Raw genomic sequence first — 17,625 nt, 5'->3', positions numbered from 1 at the left:
GGTTGGGTTTTTTAAATTTTTTTGGTCTAACAAAACACAGCAACTTTTGGTTTTGGGTTTTTTTTTTCTTTTGTCTTATCAAAGGTCACTTTCCTACAAAAAAAGGAAAATGATTGTTTAAAACTTAGAGAGGTTTTTTGGGGAAAACCCTATTACGGACCCATTATGTATCTGTGTATGTGTACAATACCACACACGTAAGTGCAGATTCTGTTGGAAAAAGGCGAAGGTTTGATCTTAGACTCGTCTGACCTGGAGTTTACCACAAAGTTCTCTGCGCAGCCAGCTTGTGCTTGCTTGCAATTGTACATGCTGAAGAGGAAAAAGGGAGGTCTCGGGGACTGAAATGCTCAGGAAATGGAAATTCTCCCTCTGCAATAACAAATAATTAGGCAGTTAAAAATTCTTTTAGTACAAGAAGGAAAAAGATGATGATGGGAAAAGGTAACGATGCTGTTTCTCGCTAGATAGCAGCAGACAGCAGCCCAAGCATCAGCGCGAGTTCTGCAGCCCGGGCGCCGACGGTCGCTCTCCCAGGCCTTATCGCAGAGGTGTCGAGCAGGATGGGTGGGTTCAGGAGCACAGAGCCAAAATCACCCTTTTAGTGACCTATTCAGTGCAATAAGCGCCAGGTCCCGGGCAGCGACACTGTTCTCTGGACCATCATGGAGCAGAAACGTCCAGCAACCATTTTCACAGCATCCTGCCAGCTGACTTTCTGCACAGGCGTCAGGTCAGTATTGCTGAGAGGTATTTGGGGCTGAGCCAGCTGAGGATATGAGCTCTGCATCTTACAGATAAGAAATTCCGTTTTCCTGGGGATGAGGGTTCACCAGCGAGGAGCGTGGAAGCCACACAGCTGTCTTGCTTGGAGTGCACAGCTGATCTCAGAAACATACTCCCCGATATTTATAATAAAGAATGTGTTTAAGTGAAGAGAGAGAGAGGAGGGCTGCCAGTAATTAGCTGTTGGCATGCAAGCGGCTGCGAGGTTAGCGAGTTGCTGAGATATCTACCGGGGATGTCTCAGCTGAGCGATGGGACGACAGTCGCTGCCGCAGCCTTTAAAGGACTCCTCCTTTGAAGAGTCCCGGCAGGAAGGGTTTTTTCCCTGAATATTGGGAGCGAATCCAGCCTGCTTGCTTTATCCAAGGTGAGGAAATGGGCTGCCAGAAGCAGAGTGAATGAGAATGAAGACGGCAGCACAGACTGGGCTGCTTGTACTTGAGGTTTTGCTCCTCGCTTGCTCCCTCTCGGGCAGGGCTGCAGCATCCCGGCTTTTGGCAGAGCGCCGGCAGCATCTGGGTCCCTCTCGCGGCTCACGGGGAAAATTCTGGCAGCGCTGGAGCTGCTTCAGGCACCGAAATGAGGAAGGATGAACGAAAAGGACCGCGGAGAGAGCAAAGCAAGTCAAAACCACCCACACAGTGGAAGCTTTTGTCTCCACAGAAAAGTCACGGTAAGAACTGCAGAGGAGTCGGTCTCCTTGTGGCCAGGGAAACAGTGACTCCCCTGCTCGCGGCGGGGAAAGGCCCTTGCAAGGTGCAGCTGAGCCAGGTGCTGCAGCTTCTCACCCGCGGCCTCACGCGATGTTCCCACCCGCGGAGCAGCCTGATCCACGCAGTCTTCGTCTTCGCGACCCATCCCACCGAGCTCATCCCTCCCTGCGTCCTGCTTCACCCCCTCCTTCCACGGCCGAAACTGTGATCGTTACTTTCTAACGTGGAAAGGGAATTTGGTGCCAGCAACACCGCCGTTCGCAGCCTGCATCCCGCAATCACGCTTCCAGCAAACGCTGGCGCTCCCTTTGCCGATCTAGCCCGGCCGGCGTGGGCTGCAGTGGGAGGTGCCCTCCCTGCCCTCGGCTCCTGGAAAAGGTGGTGATGCTCGTCAGGCTTTGCCCGCGCCCCGGGCTGCCCCGCTGCAGCAAGCCCCTCGGCGTTCGGGGGGTGTCGGTGGTGCCCTGGGGACCCGTCTGCTGCCATCGCTGGGTCGTTGCTCATTTCTAATCCACTCGCGCATCGCTGCCGCGGCGCGCTCCGGGGCTGCCATCCTCAGCTGGGAAGGGCTGGCGGTGGAACATGAGCAAATCTCCTGCCAGCTCCTCTCACCTGCCACGTTGGGTGATTTTACTCAATTAAGGGAAATTAAGCCAGGTAAAAACTGTTGGAATGGGGAAGAGGTTGGCACCAAAGTGTGGGCCCTGGTCCTCCTTCCTAGGGACTTGCGAATGTGCAAGTAGCTGAGATGATTTGCGTGGTCTGGAGCGCACTTGCCTTTTATGAGTCATCAGAATAATGTACAAAGATGTTGCTTTTTCTATTGAGGGTCACGTTCTGTGCCCTGAGTCCCCAAAACGTGGCTGCTGCGTGTGCTTTCGAGCTGGGAGGTGATTCTGTCACTTCATGGCATGTTTTCTGGGTATGCTGGAAAGGGGCAGCCATTGTTCAAGGGGAAGCCAGATGCGCCGAAACTGGGGCCTCTTGGCATTTAAGCTTCCTTCAGGCCTTTTTACAAGCTGTTGTAAAGTCGCTTGACAATAGGCTGTGAATATTAATGGACTCTTAGCCCAAAGGCAGATGGAAAAGTGGGAGTTTTTTGTTATCAGTTTAAGTGGACTGTTTCTTTCATGTGGGAGTGTGTAACCTCCATAAATAAAGTACCAGATGTGCTTGAATTCCATTTTCCTTAAAATGACTTGGGGATTCTCGTAAAGAATAGGAATACCTACAGCTATCAGTATTTTATTTCAAGCCCTTTCTAGCAAAAGGTGTCAAAGTGAGTTTGCGAATGCCGGAGCGTGGCAGCCGGGTGGACGCAGAGCCGGTACCACCGCCATCGCATTCAGCCTCGCTCCTGAGGCTCTGAGCTCCTCAGATTAAGCCAGGCTTACCTGTAAGTCCAAATCCCATTGCAAAAATGCAGATCCTCCAAAACGTTTAGTTTCCCGAGAAATGCAGTTTGTGTTGAGATTTGGAGTGCTGTCAGTCTTGCAGCCGGCCGGAGGCCTGGCTGCAGCGCGGGGAGAGGGCTGCGCCTCGCCTCGCACGGGCTGGGCAGGGACGGGGGCTCCTGCCAGACGCCGCGTTCCGATGGAGCAAAGGGGAATGCACGACCTTCAAATGGTCCCGTAAGCGAGCGTCTGAGCCCAGCGCTAACGCCACAGCAGTCCTAAAGGTAAGCCCTAAACCCAGCTGAGCCTTTGGTCTGTCGGTCTGTCCTGTCTGTGCACAAGAACTGAACGTTGATGCGTTTAAAAGGGCGTTTCTGAGCCAGCACAGAAAGAAATGGCAGAAGGATGATGAATAGAGGTAAGCAGAGCTGTACGGCGCGATGCAGAAGGAAAGGCATGGTGCAGAGAAGAGAGAAAGTCACTGCCCTTTCTTGTGCTGGGAGGGATTTGGACCCAGCTAGGGGCTGAGAGTATAGCTGAAATAAATCTTGCATAGGTGCAAGGCTAAAGTAGCAGTATGAAATTCTTCCAAAGCAGATGAATTTAGTTTTATGAGAAACACGGTCGTTAGTTGGGTGTGACTGAACTTCTGTAAAAAGCCTAAGTATTCCTCTGCAAAGCTGCTTGAAAATAGAGATGGAATTTTTTTTTTTAATTTAACTAAAATGACATATTTCTTTTCATATCGCAGCCCTGCCACTTCAGATGTCATGGGCTTCTCTGAACGCGTGAAGGTCAGGCTGTATCTGGGCAGGATTATACAGTTCAGTGGTGATTTTATCATAGGACCCTTGCAGTCATTTTTGGCAAGCCTGGGCGCCACGTAGGCAGGTAACCAATCCCTAAAGATAACGATCCTGAACGCAAACCATTGCAGCGCTTTAAATCCTCTAGTGATCACTGCCTAGAGGGAGCACAGAGCTGGGAAAGCGAGGTGATGGCTGAAGTCTGACCTGAAATGTACTGGAGCGCTGGGCGAGTATTTTCGGAGACGTTTCGGTCAGGGCTGAGGCGCAGCAGCAGAGCTGCCGGGGGAATCTGGTTATGCTGCATCGCGCTGCACAGGTAGCACTCGTTTCTGTGTGAGTTGTTTGGGAAACCAGCAGAAAACGGAACAGATATTTACCAGTTATATTGCATAGATACCTTTGCTCAAATCAGCCTCTGATTCCTTTAATTTAGTGGGGGTGTGAGTTACCTGAAGGTTAGTGTTTTTAAATGAGCACAGATTATCTGGAAAAATGTGTTATACGCGTGAACGTTCAGTACAATCTGTCTTTGCCTAACTCTTTCTTAAAAAATAAAAAGCAAACGTACATATTTTACAAACAGATTAACTGAAACTGAATTCTAACAGAAACCTTGTAAGATGTTTCATAATGAATTTATTTGCATTTACATGGCACTTCAGTAATGAACGACTAAAATGAAGGGTGGGAAGAAGCCTTTCTCGGGGAACAGGTTTCCGGGAGCTGTTTGACATCTGCTGTGCATGACCTTGGAAATCAAGTATAGGTGGAGCCTGTGGGTGCGATTCGAGGCGACCCATACTTGGTTTCAAGGGTCCGCAGGGAATCTACGGAGAGGAGGAGCAGCGCGCCGTGCGTGCTCCAGCTGCCGTGTGAGTCCTCCGCTCTGTTAACGCAATGCAAATGTGAGCGCATGAAATACCGGCCTTTCATTGCTGAGGTTCGAGTTGACCCAGTAGTGTTCTTGGATACTGAGGTTTTTTGAAAAAATCATCCCATGCAGGTGGAAAGTTACATTTCCCAGGTGAAATGAGCTATAAGAGTAATCTGGACACAGAAACTGCATCCGAATAACCGGACCGGCCTCATGCAGCCCTGCCTCCATTCACCTCTCCCCTCCGCAGCTGAGATTTTGGATGATGTGCAGCAGACTGATATCCATAACCCCAGACGTTTACGGGTGACCGCACACCTGCAGTCGTCTTTCCGAGCACCGATAAATCTGTTTGCAGTCGTTCGGTGTCTCGCTGTCGAGCCACATGTGGCTTTGTGTTCTTTTCCCCCCCAGGATTGTCTTGTAAAACAAAGCTCGATGTTCAGGTCCAAGTGTGGATCACGGTCTCTCAGGTTGGATTGGAGAGGCCTAAGGCTATAGCCAGATGACATCCTTTGACTGGATTCCCTGCGAGAAGTGTGAGGGATCTGTGAGTTTTGTATGGCTTTAGTGGAAGTGGTAACTTGGCCTTTCTCATGCTCAAACCTAGTCCTGGTTTCCTTGAAAGAATTTCAGACCTTTCAGTGAACTTGAACTGACTTTTGAGTTTGTCGGGAAATTTGAGTCCAGGAAAGCTCTGGGCAGGGTTGATGGTGTAGCAAAAAAAGTTGACGCAAGGTGGTGACTTGAGGACTGTGTGGCCCGTGGGCCAGGCTCAGGTCTCGGCTGCGTCAGCCAAGAGCAACGGTGGCAAAGCAGCTCTGGGTTTACGCTGGTGCTTCCGAGGGGAGAAGCAGCCGGCGTGTGCTCGGAGTGCCCGGCGTGGTTTGGTATGTCACCGTAAGTGCAGTGAGACAACCTGCACTCGTTCCCGCAGCTATGCGTTCGGCGCCTCGTTCACCGCTCCTTGGCGGAAAGGAGAAGAGGAGGGCGTTTGTGATTTTGGGTGGCATACGGCATGCACGCCTAAAACGTAAGCCAAGCACGCTGAGTGGGGGATTGCCTGCAGCCATCACACCTTTCTCAAATGCTAAAGAATTGTTTCAAAGATGCATGACAACCTCCAGGGAATAATATCTAATCTTTCCTCTGAGCGCTCCGGGGGCCCGCGAGGACCCATTCCGGCACAGCTGCTCTGAGTTAGCTCACAGCTTCAGGAGGTTCGGGTTTGATTTAGGGACTGACCTTTACCACTCTTTGTACGTGATGCCTGGCTGGTGGTGACAGCTGATTCATAGCTGCCTGGCAGAGGCAAAATAAATCTCATGCTTCTCTGCTGGGGGGTTGATTATAACTTCAGGGTATCCTTTGTCCAAAGATCTTACAACTCAGGATGGCCAAAGAGCCCTAAATTGATGATAGCGAAGTAGTTAACCTCAGCCTCTCCGCCTTCTTGAAATAAGGATGGGCCATCAGTGATTTGGAGCCACTTTCCTATGGTAGCCTGAAATCAGTGCAATGGCACTTTCACTGGCTGAGGTGCTGGCGGTGGCAGGGGACAGGGGTGCGCTCGGGCGATTCGGGGTTGGGAGAAGCTGTGGGGGATGAACACTGAGCCTCCCAGTCCACGTCCTGGCCGGGGTAGGATGCTCCTTTGTTGTGAGCTTTCACGCTTTGCTTGATTGCCCTGGGAGGACCGCTGGGATTCCCTCCTTTAGGAAGTCGGGGTGCCTCGCCGGGAGCGGCAGCGGGACATCGAACCAGAGTTCGAGTGGACGTTGGCTCTGAGCTGCAGCGGCTCCAGGGCCGGAGCGAGGTTGGGATCAAAGCGTATAGGCTAGAAAGCGGCGATGCCGGGGCGTGTGGCGAGCTGGCGGATGAGGAACGCTCTTGGTTATGGTTTACTCACAGAGGAAGGAAGTTTCGTAATGCTTTGATAAATACCAGCTCTAAGAAACTGAAAGTAGTGTTTGCAGAGTCTAACCACAGTGCTTATTTTTACAAAACGTGGAGGCAAGAATAACTCCTGCTCTCGCTGTATCCTGCTGGGGAAACTTACGGCTCACGGGGAAGCTGCTGAGATTGTGTCCATTTAAAAGATTAAAGGGAGCTTTATACAAAAGCTGCTGTTAAAAAATACTAATAATAAAAACCCTTCAAACATGCTAGACTTCAGCTGTGTCCAGCACATACCGGGCAAAGCTACAGAGCCCTTCGAGCTCAGTGACAAACTCCTCTCTGTGGGTTACTCTGTCAGAGGTTGCAAAACCTGACAGCAAAGCCTTTTGAAAATGCAGTGGCTGATTTGTGGCTTTGCTCCGAGGTAGACGACACCGAGTCTGGTGTGGGCCCAGAAGGTGGTCAGGTTTTCAGCTGAAGGCACCTTTGTGATTTCTGGCTGACTGGTTGGTTGGGTTTTGCATTCGTTTGCCTCGGAAACGTAAGGCGTGAGACCCAACGTGCAAAGCACACCCAGAACAAACAGCTGCTTCAATCCCTTCAAAATGCAGCTGCTGGTTTCTGTAGACATTCATTCAAGGTAATCATACTTCAGATTGCCCAAATTGGCTTTGTTCCTTGGGGTTTAAGATGTCTTTCCTTCTCCCTTTATGGTTTCTGTCTAATCCTTCTTAAGGTCATAATCTGGATTTATGGCCTCAGAATGGTCTCCTCCATAGCAATAGATTGATGCCACAGGCGTAGCTTTAAGGTGCTGCTGTGTGAGAGGCTGAGCAAGAGGCTTATTAAACCATGACACGTTATGAGGATGAGCAGGACTAAGGCAGACAAATTTCGGGTCGTAAACTTCTCCCTGAATGCTCCCAGCAGGCTACTTGCATTGTGGAAGGACCTTCAAACCGGTAAGCCTTTCTTACTCCTCTTTCCTTGCCTAACTCAGCATGACAGATGTTTCATTGCGTCCAGCTGCCCTTTGAGCTTCTAAAACATCAGGTTTTCAAATTCTTAAGCCTTCTTTAAGTTTTATAAAATCCCACAGGGCCGCATTTCCTAACTACCCCTCTGCTCGCCGTAACAAGTCAGTAAGTATTTCTTTGAAATACTGCATTGCCCAATCAGTGTGCCTAACCACCGATGCTGTTTGTGTAAATAACATCCCTGTGATCGTGGTTATAGGAACAACGGACAGAGCAGGCACAGGAATTTTCTCTCGTATTTGTGAGCGTCACACACAGAATCGCTTTTCTCATAGCATGTGAAATAGGGTCCGTTGCGTTACCTGTCAATGTAGCTGCCAGAGCTGGCATCTGGCTTGAAAGCAGTTCAGTGGGGGTCAGTACGTCTAAGTCTTGCCAGATCCTTGGTGAAAATAGGAAAGCCTTTAACTGATGCGTAGTTACTTTGCAGAACTGGTTTAAAGAACTCTTCTCCATACAGTTGTGTCAGTAACATACCTTTCTTCAAACCGGTACTGCGTTTAGTACCGAAAAATCTAATTCAAATTTATGGAGCTATTGAATTCATACTTTTAACACCCGTAGTGTGAAAATCTGCTGTCAGAAAGAAGGTGAGGGAACCGCGGGGGAGCCCTCCTGCTCACCCCCTGGTAACCCTTCCCTCTCACACGAAGCGTTTGGATTGAGCTGTGGGTCTCCTAACGCCGCTGCAATGGGAGGATTAAGCAAATACAAACCCTTGGGGATTTTGTTAAGCTCTAGCGGGTTTTAGGATTTCTGAAAAGTAAAACAAAACTTGCACGGTCTGGTGTTTCAGAAGTAGTTAGGGAACTCTGAGCCCAGACAGGACTGAATTAGAAGAGGCTGAGGGAATTAAATGATGGGACTCTTTGATCACATCAGCCTTGTTTTGATCATTGTCCTTTTCTAACTCTGTTCTTGGCTGGTAATACATTTTATTCATTATGGCTTGACAGGTTGGCGCACGACCCGCAGACACCATTTATTACTGTTGTTGCAGGGGCGATCTAGTGCCTGTTTTATACTGAATAAAGAGCATCGCTGCACAGATGCCTCTGCAAAGACCTCTTCCATGAGCGGGAGATGTGCTGCCGGCAGAGCACGATGGATGCCCGGGGCATGCTGGGGGCTCTGCCCAGCCCCCTCCCTGCTCTTGTCCCCCTCCCTGTCCTTGCCCCCGCCCCCGCTGCCTGCCGCAGTCACACCTGCGGTGAGCGCTCTGCGTGCCAGTGCCGCTGTGCTGCGTCGTGCTGCATCGCCACGTCCACCTTCCTTTGCATCGAAAGGGAAATTCCGCGTGGCGCTGCCGGGAGCGACTGGCTCCACGTATGCTTGTTAAAGGGAGCGAGATTGCGGCGACGTGGTGTTCGAGAGAGCGGGTGCCTGACAGAGCAGCTCCCCAGCCGTGGGGAGCAGGATGGGGCCGCTCACCACCCCGCTGCACCCTCGCCTGGCGGGCGAGAGCAGCCCGAGCAGCACCGCTTTCATGGGGCTGCGTGGCTCGTAGCCAGGCGCTCTGCACCGTGCGGTCCCTGGTTTGCAAACCGCTAATTTAAAACAAGGTGATAGCTCACCTCGACACCACTTATTTTCTTCTCTCCGTGGCACATGCTGCTTACACTTGCAAAGGTCTGCGGCCGGCAGCTGCCTGCAGGCTCCCTCTCTGTCGCATCCTGAAGCAAACCCAGACCGGCTGCCTTTCGGGGGGCTGCGTGTGCTCTCTCTCGGTGTGTGCCTGACCTAACCTTGTCCCCCGTGGCTTGTCGGAGGCTTCTGTCCGCGTCTGGCCGTGGAGGCAGCAGGGCTCGAGTCGGGCTCAGAGCTAAGAGCAGATGGAAATGGGGCTGGCTCCCAACAGACAGCGAGCTCTGTCAGCTCTGGGTGAGCAGAAGAAAACCAAGATTTATCTGCAGTAGCAGGAGGAAATGTAGAGAGTACAGTATGGCTGAAGCATGTGTTTTTGGCAAAGCTACAGCTCATTATTCTTCCATCCAGACCAAATGCCTTAAAACAGTATTTGTCTCCATTTTTCTACTTTATTTCGAGAAGGAAATGCTTCTTTACCGAGGAAAAAAAGTGGCTTCTTAAGCACAAATACGTTTTTAGAGTGCCTCGATTCGTGCCAAATGTCAAGAATTTGCCAGCAACTGATCAGTCTTTTTGAAACCTCCTCATGTATTTCGCGCGTCTAACCGAAACTTGGCATTTCCTAATCTGGGCTTGATTTTGATCTGTAACTGAAAATAATAAAATGGCCTAACGTTGAGGCGGTGCAAGGTTTCCTCCTTACCGCCCCGCTGCCGGCTCCCCGTGCCCCTTCGGAGGCGGCGCGGGGACGGGCGTTCCTAGCTGAGCCGTCGCTGCTTCTCCCGGGGGCTGAGGGCGCGCGGTCCATGCGGGAGCGGCGATTCGCAGCGCGAGAGGCTCCCCGGCCGCCTTCCTGAAAAGCCAGGGCAGCCGGTGCTCGTGGGGTGTTGTCTGCAGGTCTGGGAGATTCCAGTCTGTTAGCCTTGGGGTCACCCAGCCAGCTGATAGCTTGTACGCTGGGAGCCGTGGCAACATACGCAGTCTGTTTTCTTTGGACTAACTGAAGTAGCTATCATGTATTTTGGCGAGGTGTGAAATGCTTGAGTGGAAGGCATCTCCAGTGCTTATTAATAGCTTCCAGATGGACTTCTGGGAGGATGCTGCTTCGGAGGTAGAGGGGAAGTACACGTTTCGGCTCATTTGGGTCCCCAGTTGTTAAATCTGTTGGAACTGAACTGAGGAGCGGAGGGAGCCTGCGTTTAGGGAACAGGGAAAACAAGGGGGGTGGCGATTCCTCCGCTTCACCTGGCGGTTAGTCGCTCCCTCCATGTAAAAGTGAATTTGAGAAAGGTGCTCTGTGTTCCTTAAAGATCCGGCCCGTGCCCTGCTGGCGGGAAGAGAAATCTCTGGTTTCGTTAGGGTGACGTGACTTACTACAAAGTTAGTAGAAAAGGTGTGTTGTGTGGACGTTTTCATTTTTACAACCTTTTAGTTTAGTCTTCTCTGGATTAATACTCTTCAGGCAACTTCTGCATGTTTATTATTTTAGTGGAAAGGTATAATAGTTCTACCCCTCCGATTTAAGACAAGAAAGTAAAACATCTAAAACAACGGATATTTAACATAATTTGGTCTTCTCGTTTTCATGAACAAAACAGCCATTACAGAGCAAGGCATTGTGATAATGAATATATTCTTATCCACGAGAGTGCCGCTGTTCACCCAGGGTAGGAATCCTTTGGGCAGTGACATCTTAAGTGCTTGAGCATGTAACGAGGGGGATCGTTTTGTACCGGTTAACGCTCTCTCTTCTTATTGGCACTGCAAATTTAATAATAGGAACAAGCCGAAATAAAAGCGGTTGGTTTTCCTCTCGTGCAGTATCCCGACTCGGTCTGGCAGCAGCAGCTCACCTGTGCTCCCCCTTCTCTCTTCCAGACGTGAATGAGTGCGAGGCGGGGAACGGTGGTTGCGAGTCCCAGTGCCGCAACACCATCGGGAGCTTCTACTGCAAGTGCACGGCGGGGCTGAGGCTGGAGCAGGACGGGAAGGCGTGCGCAGGTAGGGACGGGGGGGCCGCGGCCGCCTTGCGTGGCCTGAACCCCGGCAGCGGGGGGGCTGCACGGGGGGGCTGCCCGGGAACCACGGGCTGCATGGCGGTCGTGACCACATTGCCGAAGGGGAGGCTTTTGGGTTTGCCCTCTCCTCTCTCACATCGTGCACGTTTCTGATGATGTTTAGCCGTCCAGGCAAAGCGCTCTCTTTCTGCTGCATGCTTAGAGGCAAAAATGACAGTCCTAGAAGGAAAACCTGACCCGGATAGATGTGAAGTTTTCAGGGTGAGATCTTGGCCTTGTTGAAGTCGATGACGTGTATTTTATTGCTTCAAAAGAGATGATATTTCTCCTTCGGAGTCTATATCTTCACATTGTTCCCTGTCTTCCACTTTAAATCTCCTGCTTTCAAACCAAAGTGGAAGAGTCTTCTCTTTGCGTTTGTAGAATGAAAATCCTAGGTGGGATTTGTGTTAGCATGGTACCCAGAGCAACCCTCATGTCGTACGGCCGTTTCAGCTCCCACAGCTTGAATCCGTACTGTTGTGCACGGAGAAGATTCGCCATCCCTTTCTCCCTGGGTGTTATCAGCTGTGCGAGTGCTGTTGATCGGGTCGGCTGGAGCTGCGAGTCAGAAAAATGCAAAAAGCTATGTGCTTATCAGCCAAGAACAAGATACGGTTTTTTGGAGTATATTGTGCTTCCAGGATTCACTGACAGATTTGGAGAAAGACACCTTTCCTGGGCTCCTGCAGACCAGAATTCTGAAGGTCATGTATTTTCTAGTGCAACATTCAAACGCCCGCTGCAGGGAACTCTATGGATTGCTTAGGATGGTCGTCTTTTTGTGGTGGAGTTCTCATGTATTTTCGGCACTGGTCTGCTTAGCAGAAGTCCAAAAGTATTCAAAATAATTATCAGAGATTGCTGACAAACTGGGAAAGAGTAATTTCTGTGGATATCGGTTTGGACATTAAAGAATTCTGCAGAAAAATGTCCCTTTCTTGCCAATTTGGTACATTTGTCTTGTTTTGTTGAAAATAACTGAAAAGTATTTCCTGGCTCTGTACCACTGTAGAGATGTGTGAAATAAACAGCTCTGCCCTTATCTTAGCCAAGCTAAAATATTTTCAGTTTCCCCAGAATTCCCCTGATGAGGATTAGCTTCTCAGATGATTGAGAGGTTCAGGATTCTGGTGGAAACAAACAAATCCTTTTTTATTTCTTCTTTTTTGTGTGTGTGTGTGTGTGTGTGTGTGTGTTTTTTTAAGGGAAACGATGTGAATCCCTTTGCATATATTCTTGGAATTATTTGTAATCAGTTGAGGCCACACGTGGCCCCTCTCTCCCCCTCGCCGCAGTGGAGACGGCGGCCCACCTCAGTCCCTCCCCTTTGCCCAGCTCGGTGTCGGGGGGGAGTGGGGTGCAGTAAGTGCCGTCGTCCTCCTGGAGCTCCTCGTTCCTTCTGTGTGCATTTGTTCTGTCTGTAGGTTTCATCATGCAAAAAAAGAGCACGGGAAAGACGAAGCCCTAAATTAACTGAAATCAGAATTTGCATTGGGCCACATCACTCTCATGCTCCCATCTTGCCTGAGTGTAAGTCCCCAAACGCCAGCAAAGCAGGTGTTAGTTTTTCTCTCCGGGGTTTGTACTTCTCCATCAGTGTTACTGCAGCGATAGTGGGTGGGCCCTGCTGTACTCACTGCTTTTTACATTAATTTTTATTTGTACATCAGATGAGAAACTCTTTCCAAATACCCTGAATTCTAATGCGCCTGTGAAGACGAGTGGGTGGGATTAGATCCATGTTTGTACAGACGGGGGAGTTTAGAAAAGACAAAAGGCACTGATTAATGTTTATGGCTTGCAAAATATTCAACTCTTCTTCATCGAAGTCCTGACGGAGCCTGATTAAAGCAGCCTGGGCTTCAAAATATGAGGTTAGATATTTGGAGCCCTTTGTTGGCTCCTTGTTGGACAGGAGGGTTTGGACCTTGCATCTTTCCAGAGCATGGCCTGAGAAGAGGAGTCGAGGGTTCAGAGGCCGGCAGTTTACTTGCTTCACCCTTGTGACTTGATTCCTGGCTCAGAGTGACGTCAAGCTGGCCTCCTCGGAGTCCTCCTCCTCTTTGAAGTATCTGCTAAACAAATAGCTACGCAATAACATCAGCAGGATGCTTTGCGTGGAGAGGCAGAAGACTACCACGACCAAGTGTTTGCTTCTAAGGTAGGAAACTTTTTGAAGAAAAACATTCAATCCCAGTTACATAAGGACTTCCCAACCTAACCTCCATTCGGAAACAGAGGGATGTTACAGCTCAGGGAGAGCTTGCCACTCTTCCCACCCAGGGTTGGTTAAAGTTATGTTGGTTGGCTTTCAGTAGACTGGGGGGGGGATCGTTGCAGGGGCAAGGGGCAAAAAAGGGAATTTCTTTCATGGCAGGGTGTTGACTGATTGGCTGATGACTGGGATCTTAAAAGAAATATAAAAGTTCTCCCAGGACACTGCAAAGAAACATAAGAAATTCTTGAAACGTCTGGCTGTCCGGAGCTTGGCATGTTTGTCAGACGCAGTGACAAGTACGGGAGGTCACATGAGACATCTTCTGAGCTCCAGGACCTTCCAGTTACTGCCCGCTGTCCGCCGTTCCCCACTGCCAGCAACGTCCACCGCAGGACAGGGCTGGGGCGCGGGCCCGTGCGTGCACGCGGCTGGCTCAGACCCAGCCCGGCACCTTGCAGAATGGCTCCTGGCTCGGTCTTACCCATCGAACAGGCGGACGGGTGGCAGCAGCAGCCGTGTTTGGCTCTCCAGTCTGTTTTCACTTCTGAGCTAGAGGGATTATAGTTAGAAAGAAACTCCTCCCTTGGATTTATTCAGTCCTGGGCTGCTTTGCTAATGCTACCAGGAAAGGAGCCAGTTAGATCTTGTACCCACCCGGGACCTGTCTGACAAGCTCACGTCGTGCTGGCACTGAGTCCCTGGATGGTACCAGCTCTCATCTTTATTTACGTGGTTTGAACTTGAGCTAGTGATCTAGAGTTGCAAGGAAATATATTTTATATGCTACTAATTCTCATAGGATTTACCTTATTATTATATCAACAATATATAGCTGACTTAGGTGCTTGTAGTGTTTCTGTTTTGTTGAGTATAGGACAGTTATCCTTGTAACCATGAGCCTCTCAAGGATGTCTGTATTTCCCATTTTATCTTTAGTGGAAATGCTGCCTGTAGTGGTCTGGGGACACTGTGTTGGGTTTTTTACAGAGGACAAACAGGTTTTCTTTTTTACAACGAGTTTTGAGGTACAGCACATTCTAGGGGGAGCTCAAGTTCTGTTTGAACAACCTTTTCCTGAGATTCCACTACACAATGTTACATGATAATGTCAGGGACTTTAAAGATGTGGAAGCCCCTTTTCTAGATCCATTGGCCACAGTCAATTCAGGTTTAAGTTATGCCTCAGGGAAAGAAGTTCTTTTTTTTCAGCATTACGAAGTCATCCCCCACCTTCAACTTCCTTGCTTTGCTGTAGGAGGCTTTGCAGAAACCCAGGACCCTCACACACGCTTTTGGAGGAGCTGGTACACACAGGGTTCTGCACTAGCGATAGGCGTGATGGAGAGAGCTCAGCCAAGTATGCCGTGGATAGAGCTCTGAGAAAGCATCATAAACCAAGCCTCTAAAATGGGATTCTCACAAACTGTTGTTTATTTATCCTTCTAAGTGCCACTTCACATAGAGAAGCATATTTGAACTATTCATAGCCGCCTTAGGACAAGGGTGTTAGCTCCAAAATTAAAGGAAAAGTCACATTTTAGCTGGATTGTGTGTAATAAACTCAATTCAGCACACAAGGGTCTCTGCTCGTTTAATTACCAGCTGCCGTTTTCCCGCCCGAGCTGCTAATTGGCAGAGCCAGGCTGTCGTGGCTAACCAGGTTGGAACTGGAAGTCCCTCTCGATGCAGGCAGATAGATCCAGGTGGTACCAAACTTCTCTCTGACCTCAGCTGAAAGACTTACCAGGAGGCAAAAGTGGGGAGCGGAGTCCCTAAACCAGAATCATCTGTTAGAGGGGCGGCCTTCGTTCCGGGCTAGCCTTTAACCGCAGGTGGTGAACCTTCCTCATTCGGCTTCTGAAACCGTTCGAGTAGATCGCCTTGGGATTCGCGCCAGACAAGCATCAGCCTGATGAGGAGTTCAGGGAACTAGTATGGGCCAATTCATCCAGGTGCCGTTACAGAACGCCATGCTATGGGAATTTTTCCCCTCTTTAAATTCCCTTTGAAACGGATCAAGGAGGGCTTGATGGCTCATTTGAAACAAGCCAACCACTGACTGGAAGAGGGAGTTCAAACTCTGCAGGTGGAAAAACGAAAAGCTCTTAGCTTTTCCAGTTCGTGCTCATTCCCATTTCTTTCTCTAAGCTGTTCCTGTGGTATATTCTTCAGTAAAAATTGATGAATAAGATGAAAACCTTGCCCACAGCAGCCCCATGTAGCTGAGGGTGGAAAAGTAACCCTAAATAGGTAAAACGTCCCCCGTGGAAGGGTGAAGCAGGTAGAAGATGCCAAAGCAGGAATCGTTAGGTGCGCATCCACCGCTGGCCTCTCCGTCACGCAGAGATAAGACAAGCCAGCAGCTGTAAATCTCCTTGCACAGCTCGTGTGCCCAGGCAGCCGTGCGCCACGTGCTTTTTACACACCACACGAGGTGATGGCTCGCGCTGTGCAGACCCCCAGGGTCACAAACCCCCCGCCTCAGCCTGTGCCTCTCGGGTCCCCTTCCATGTTTCACCTCTTGCATTTTTCTGGACTGCTTTCGTATTCTCCATTTGGCTGTTTCCTTTAACTGTAGATCCTTTTTAAAATGTCAGAAGAGACTTGGTTCAGGGTTTGGGTAATTTTTGGATGAAGATTCAAGCACTCGTAATTACCTAAGCTGCTCGACCAGTGTCTGTGCAGGGATGAATTAACTCCAGGACTTAACACGCTCTTGAACGGCAAAGCACCACATCGTCAGCTGTAATTTGTTTGGGTTCGCAGGAGGATTTATTAACGCTAAGTCTCAATCTGAATGAAATTCCATGAGAGTTACGGGTTCGGTCCAGCTTGGTCCTGTTTAAAGAACCCCTCTGGATGTGAGTGCTCTCCTAGCTCATTCCTCAGGAAGCAGCAACGATTTGCTGCTGATTGTGATGTGTTGCCATACTCAAACCAACTCTTAGTACTTAATCAGCTGAAGTAAATTAGGTGACAAGGAACCTCGAGCTGGCTCAAACCGGGCCAAGCATAACTTATTACATAAGCAGGATCCAGTTTGTGTTCAAGCCTGATGTACTTTTGATACATGCGTTATACCGCAGAGCTGCTCGGAAAAGTCTGAGCCTCTCAGCATTATTATTTTTTAACAGTCTAAAAAAATATGAGATTGAACAAGTTTGTCGCATAATCCGTTGAGCATCAGCAGCTGTGCTAGCAATTGTTTCTGCGGGGCAAGGAGCAAAGGCTCTCTGTTGGGAGCTGCGTGTGCCCGGGTAGGAGGAATTTCCAGGTCGTGGGGCCAGTGGAAAGGTCCCTTTGGTTGGTGCTTGCAGAGTCAGGGAGTCACTCGGAGAGCTGCGCTCGCTGTGATTCATCCACATTCCAGGCAAGGATAATTTAATATATAGACAATGTCTTAATAATGTTACTGAATTGAGGAAGTCGGCCTAAACCATTTTTCATAGCTCTGTGGCAATATTAATTTTTGCATGTCAACAATTCTGGAAATATTTACAGGAAAAGTGTCAACGCTGGCCATTGTAATGGCTTAAACGTCACTGCTCGGAGGGAGCATTTCCAAGGAATGTCTGGCAACGTGTTATTTTTAAATGGGTGAAGTATTTGAGTAGATCTAAAAGTGGCTCCTAGCAGGACAGCAGCATACAACCGCACGCCCAGGGGCGTGTTGCAAAGCGATGCAATGGGGCGGTCGGTTCATCACGGGACCTGGGGTGACACTTACGGGATCAGGGGAGTGCTGGGTAACTTCTGGTGCCTCTCAGCAATACCCCTCCGGCATTTCCCCTCCTCCTGGCCCTCCTCTGCCCCGTGCCCTCTCCCCGCCAGTGCCGAGCATCTCCTCGGGGGGCTCTGGTAGACCTACCAGGCCACGAGAGGAAGGTGCGTGTCGAACAGCCGGCGGGCTGGGCCCCATCAGCAGTTGGCGCTTGTCTTCCTTCTGCGGACTGTTTCTAAAAATTTGCGGCATCTTTTTGAAAGGTTACATTTTTTTTCCACAAAGCAACTGACAAGTCGGATATTTTTGTTAAACTCAAGAGCTTAACGAGAAGCATGTGGGGTGTTGCAATGGGCAAATATTAAGATGAGCTGAAGCGGTCCGTGAAACGTTAGGAAGCTGCTCTTGCTTGGAACGATCTGCAAAGGGGACTCGTGACTAGAGTCCACCTTCCTTTGGAAACCGCTGCAGCAATAGCCTCAAACTGGTATTTTCTTCCTGGATTCAGCTTCTCTCTGTGTTTCAAA

At 49.7% G+C, this 17,625-nt stretch overlaps 1 protein-coding gene across 7 annotated transcripts in view; it reads left to right on the top strand.

Moving 5' to 3' along the window:
- MEGF6 (multiple EGF like domains 6) overlaps positions 1–17,625 on the top strand; it is a 109,249-nt gene that overhangs the window by 39,064 nt on the left and 52,560 nt on the right. For 3 of the 7 annotated variants that reach the window (XM_075114012.1, XM_075114009.1, XM_075114008.1), the window contains one exon: positions 10,978–11,100. The exons of 2 other annotated variants lie outside the window; for them this stretch is intronic. In XM_075114012.1, the coding sequence (XP_074970113.1) occupies positions 10,978–11,100 (123 nt within the window). Of the gene's footprint in view, positions 1–811; positions 1,460–10,977; positions 11,101–17,625 lie in introns of those variants that run through there. 2 more of the 7 variants (XM_075114014.1, XM_075114015.1) reach the window with 2 other exon arrangements.

Source organism: Phalacrocorax aristotelis, chromosome 19 (genome assembly GCF_949628215.1).
Source record: "Phalacrocorax aristotelis chromosome 19, bGulAri2.1, whole genome shotgun sequence".
Lineage (NCBI taxonomy): Eukaryota > Metazoa > Chordata > Aves > Suliformes > Phalacrocoracidae > Phalacrocorax > Phalacrocorax aristotelis.
Note: the sequence above shows the minus strand (reverse complement) of the source record. Positions and strands in the feature narration are given on the sequence as shown.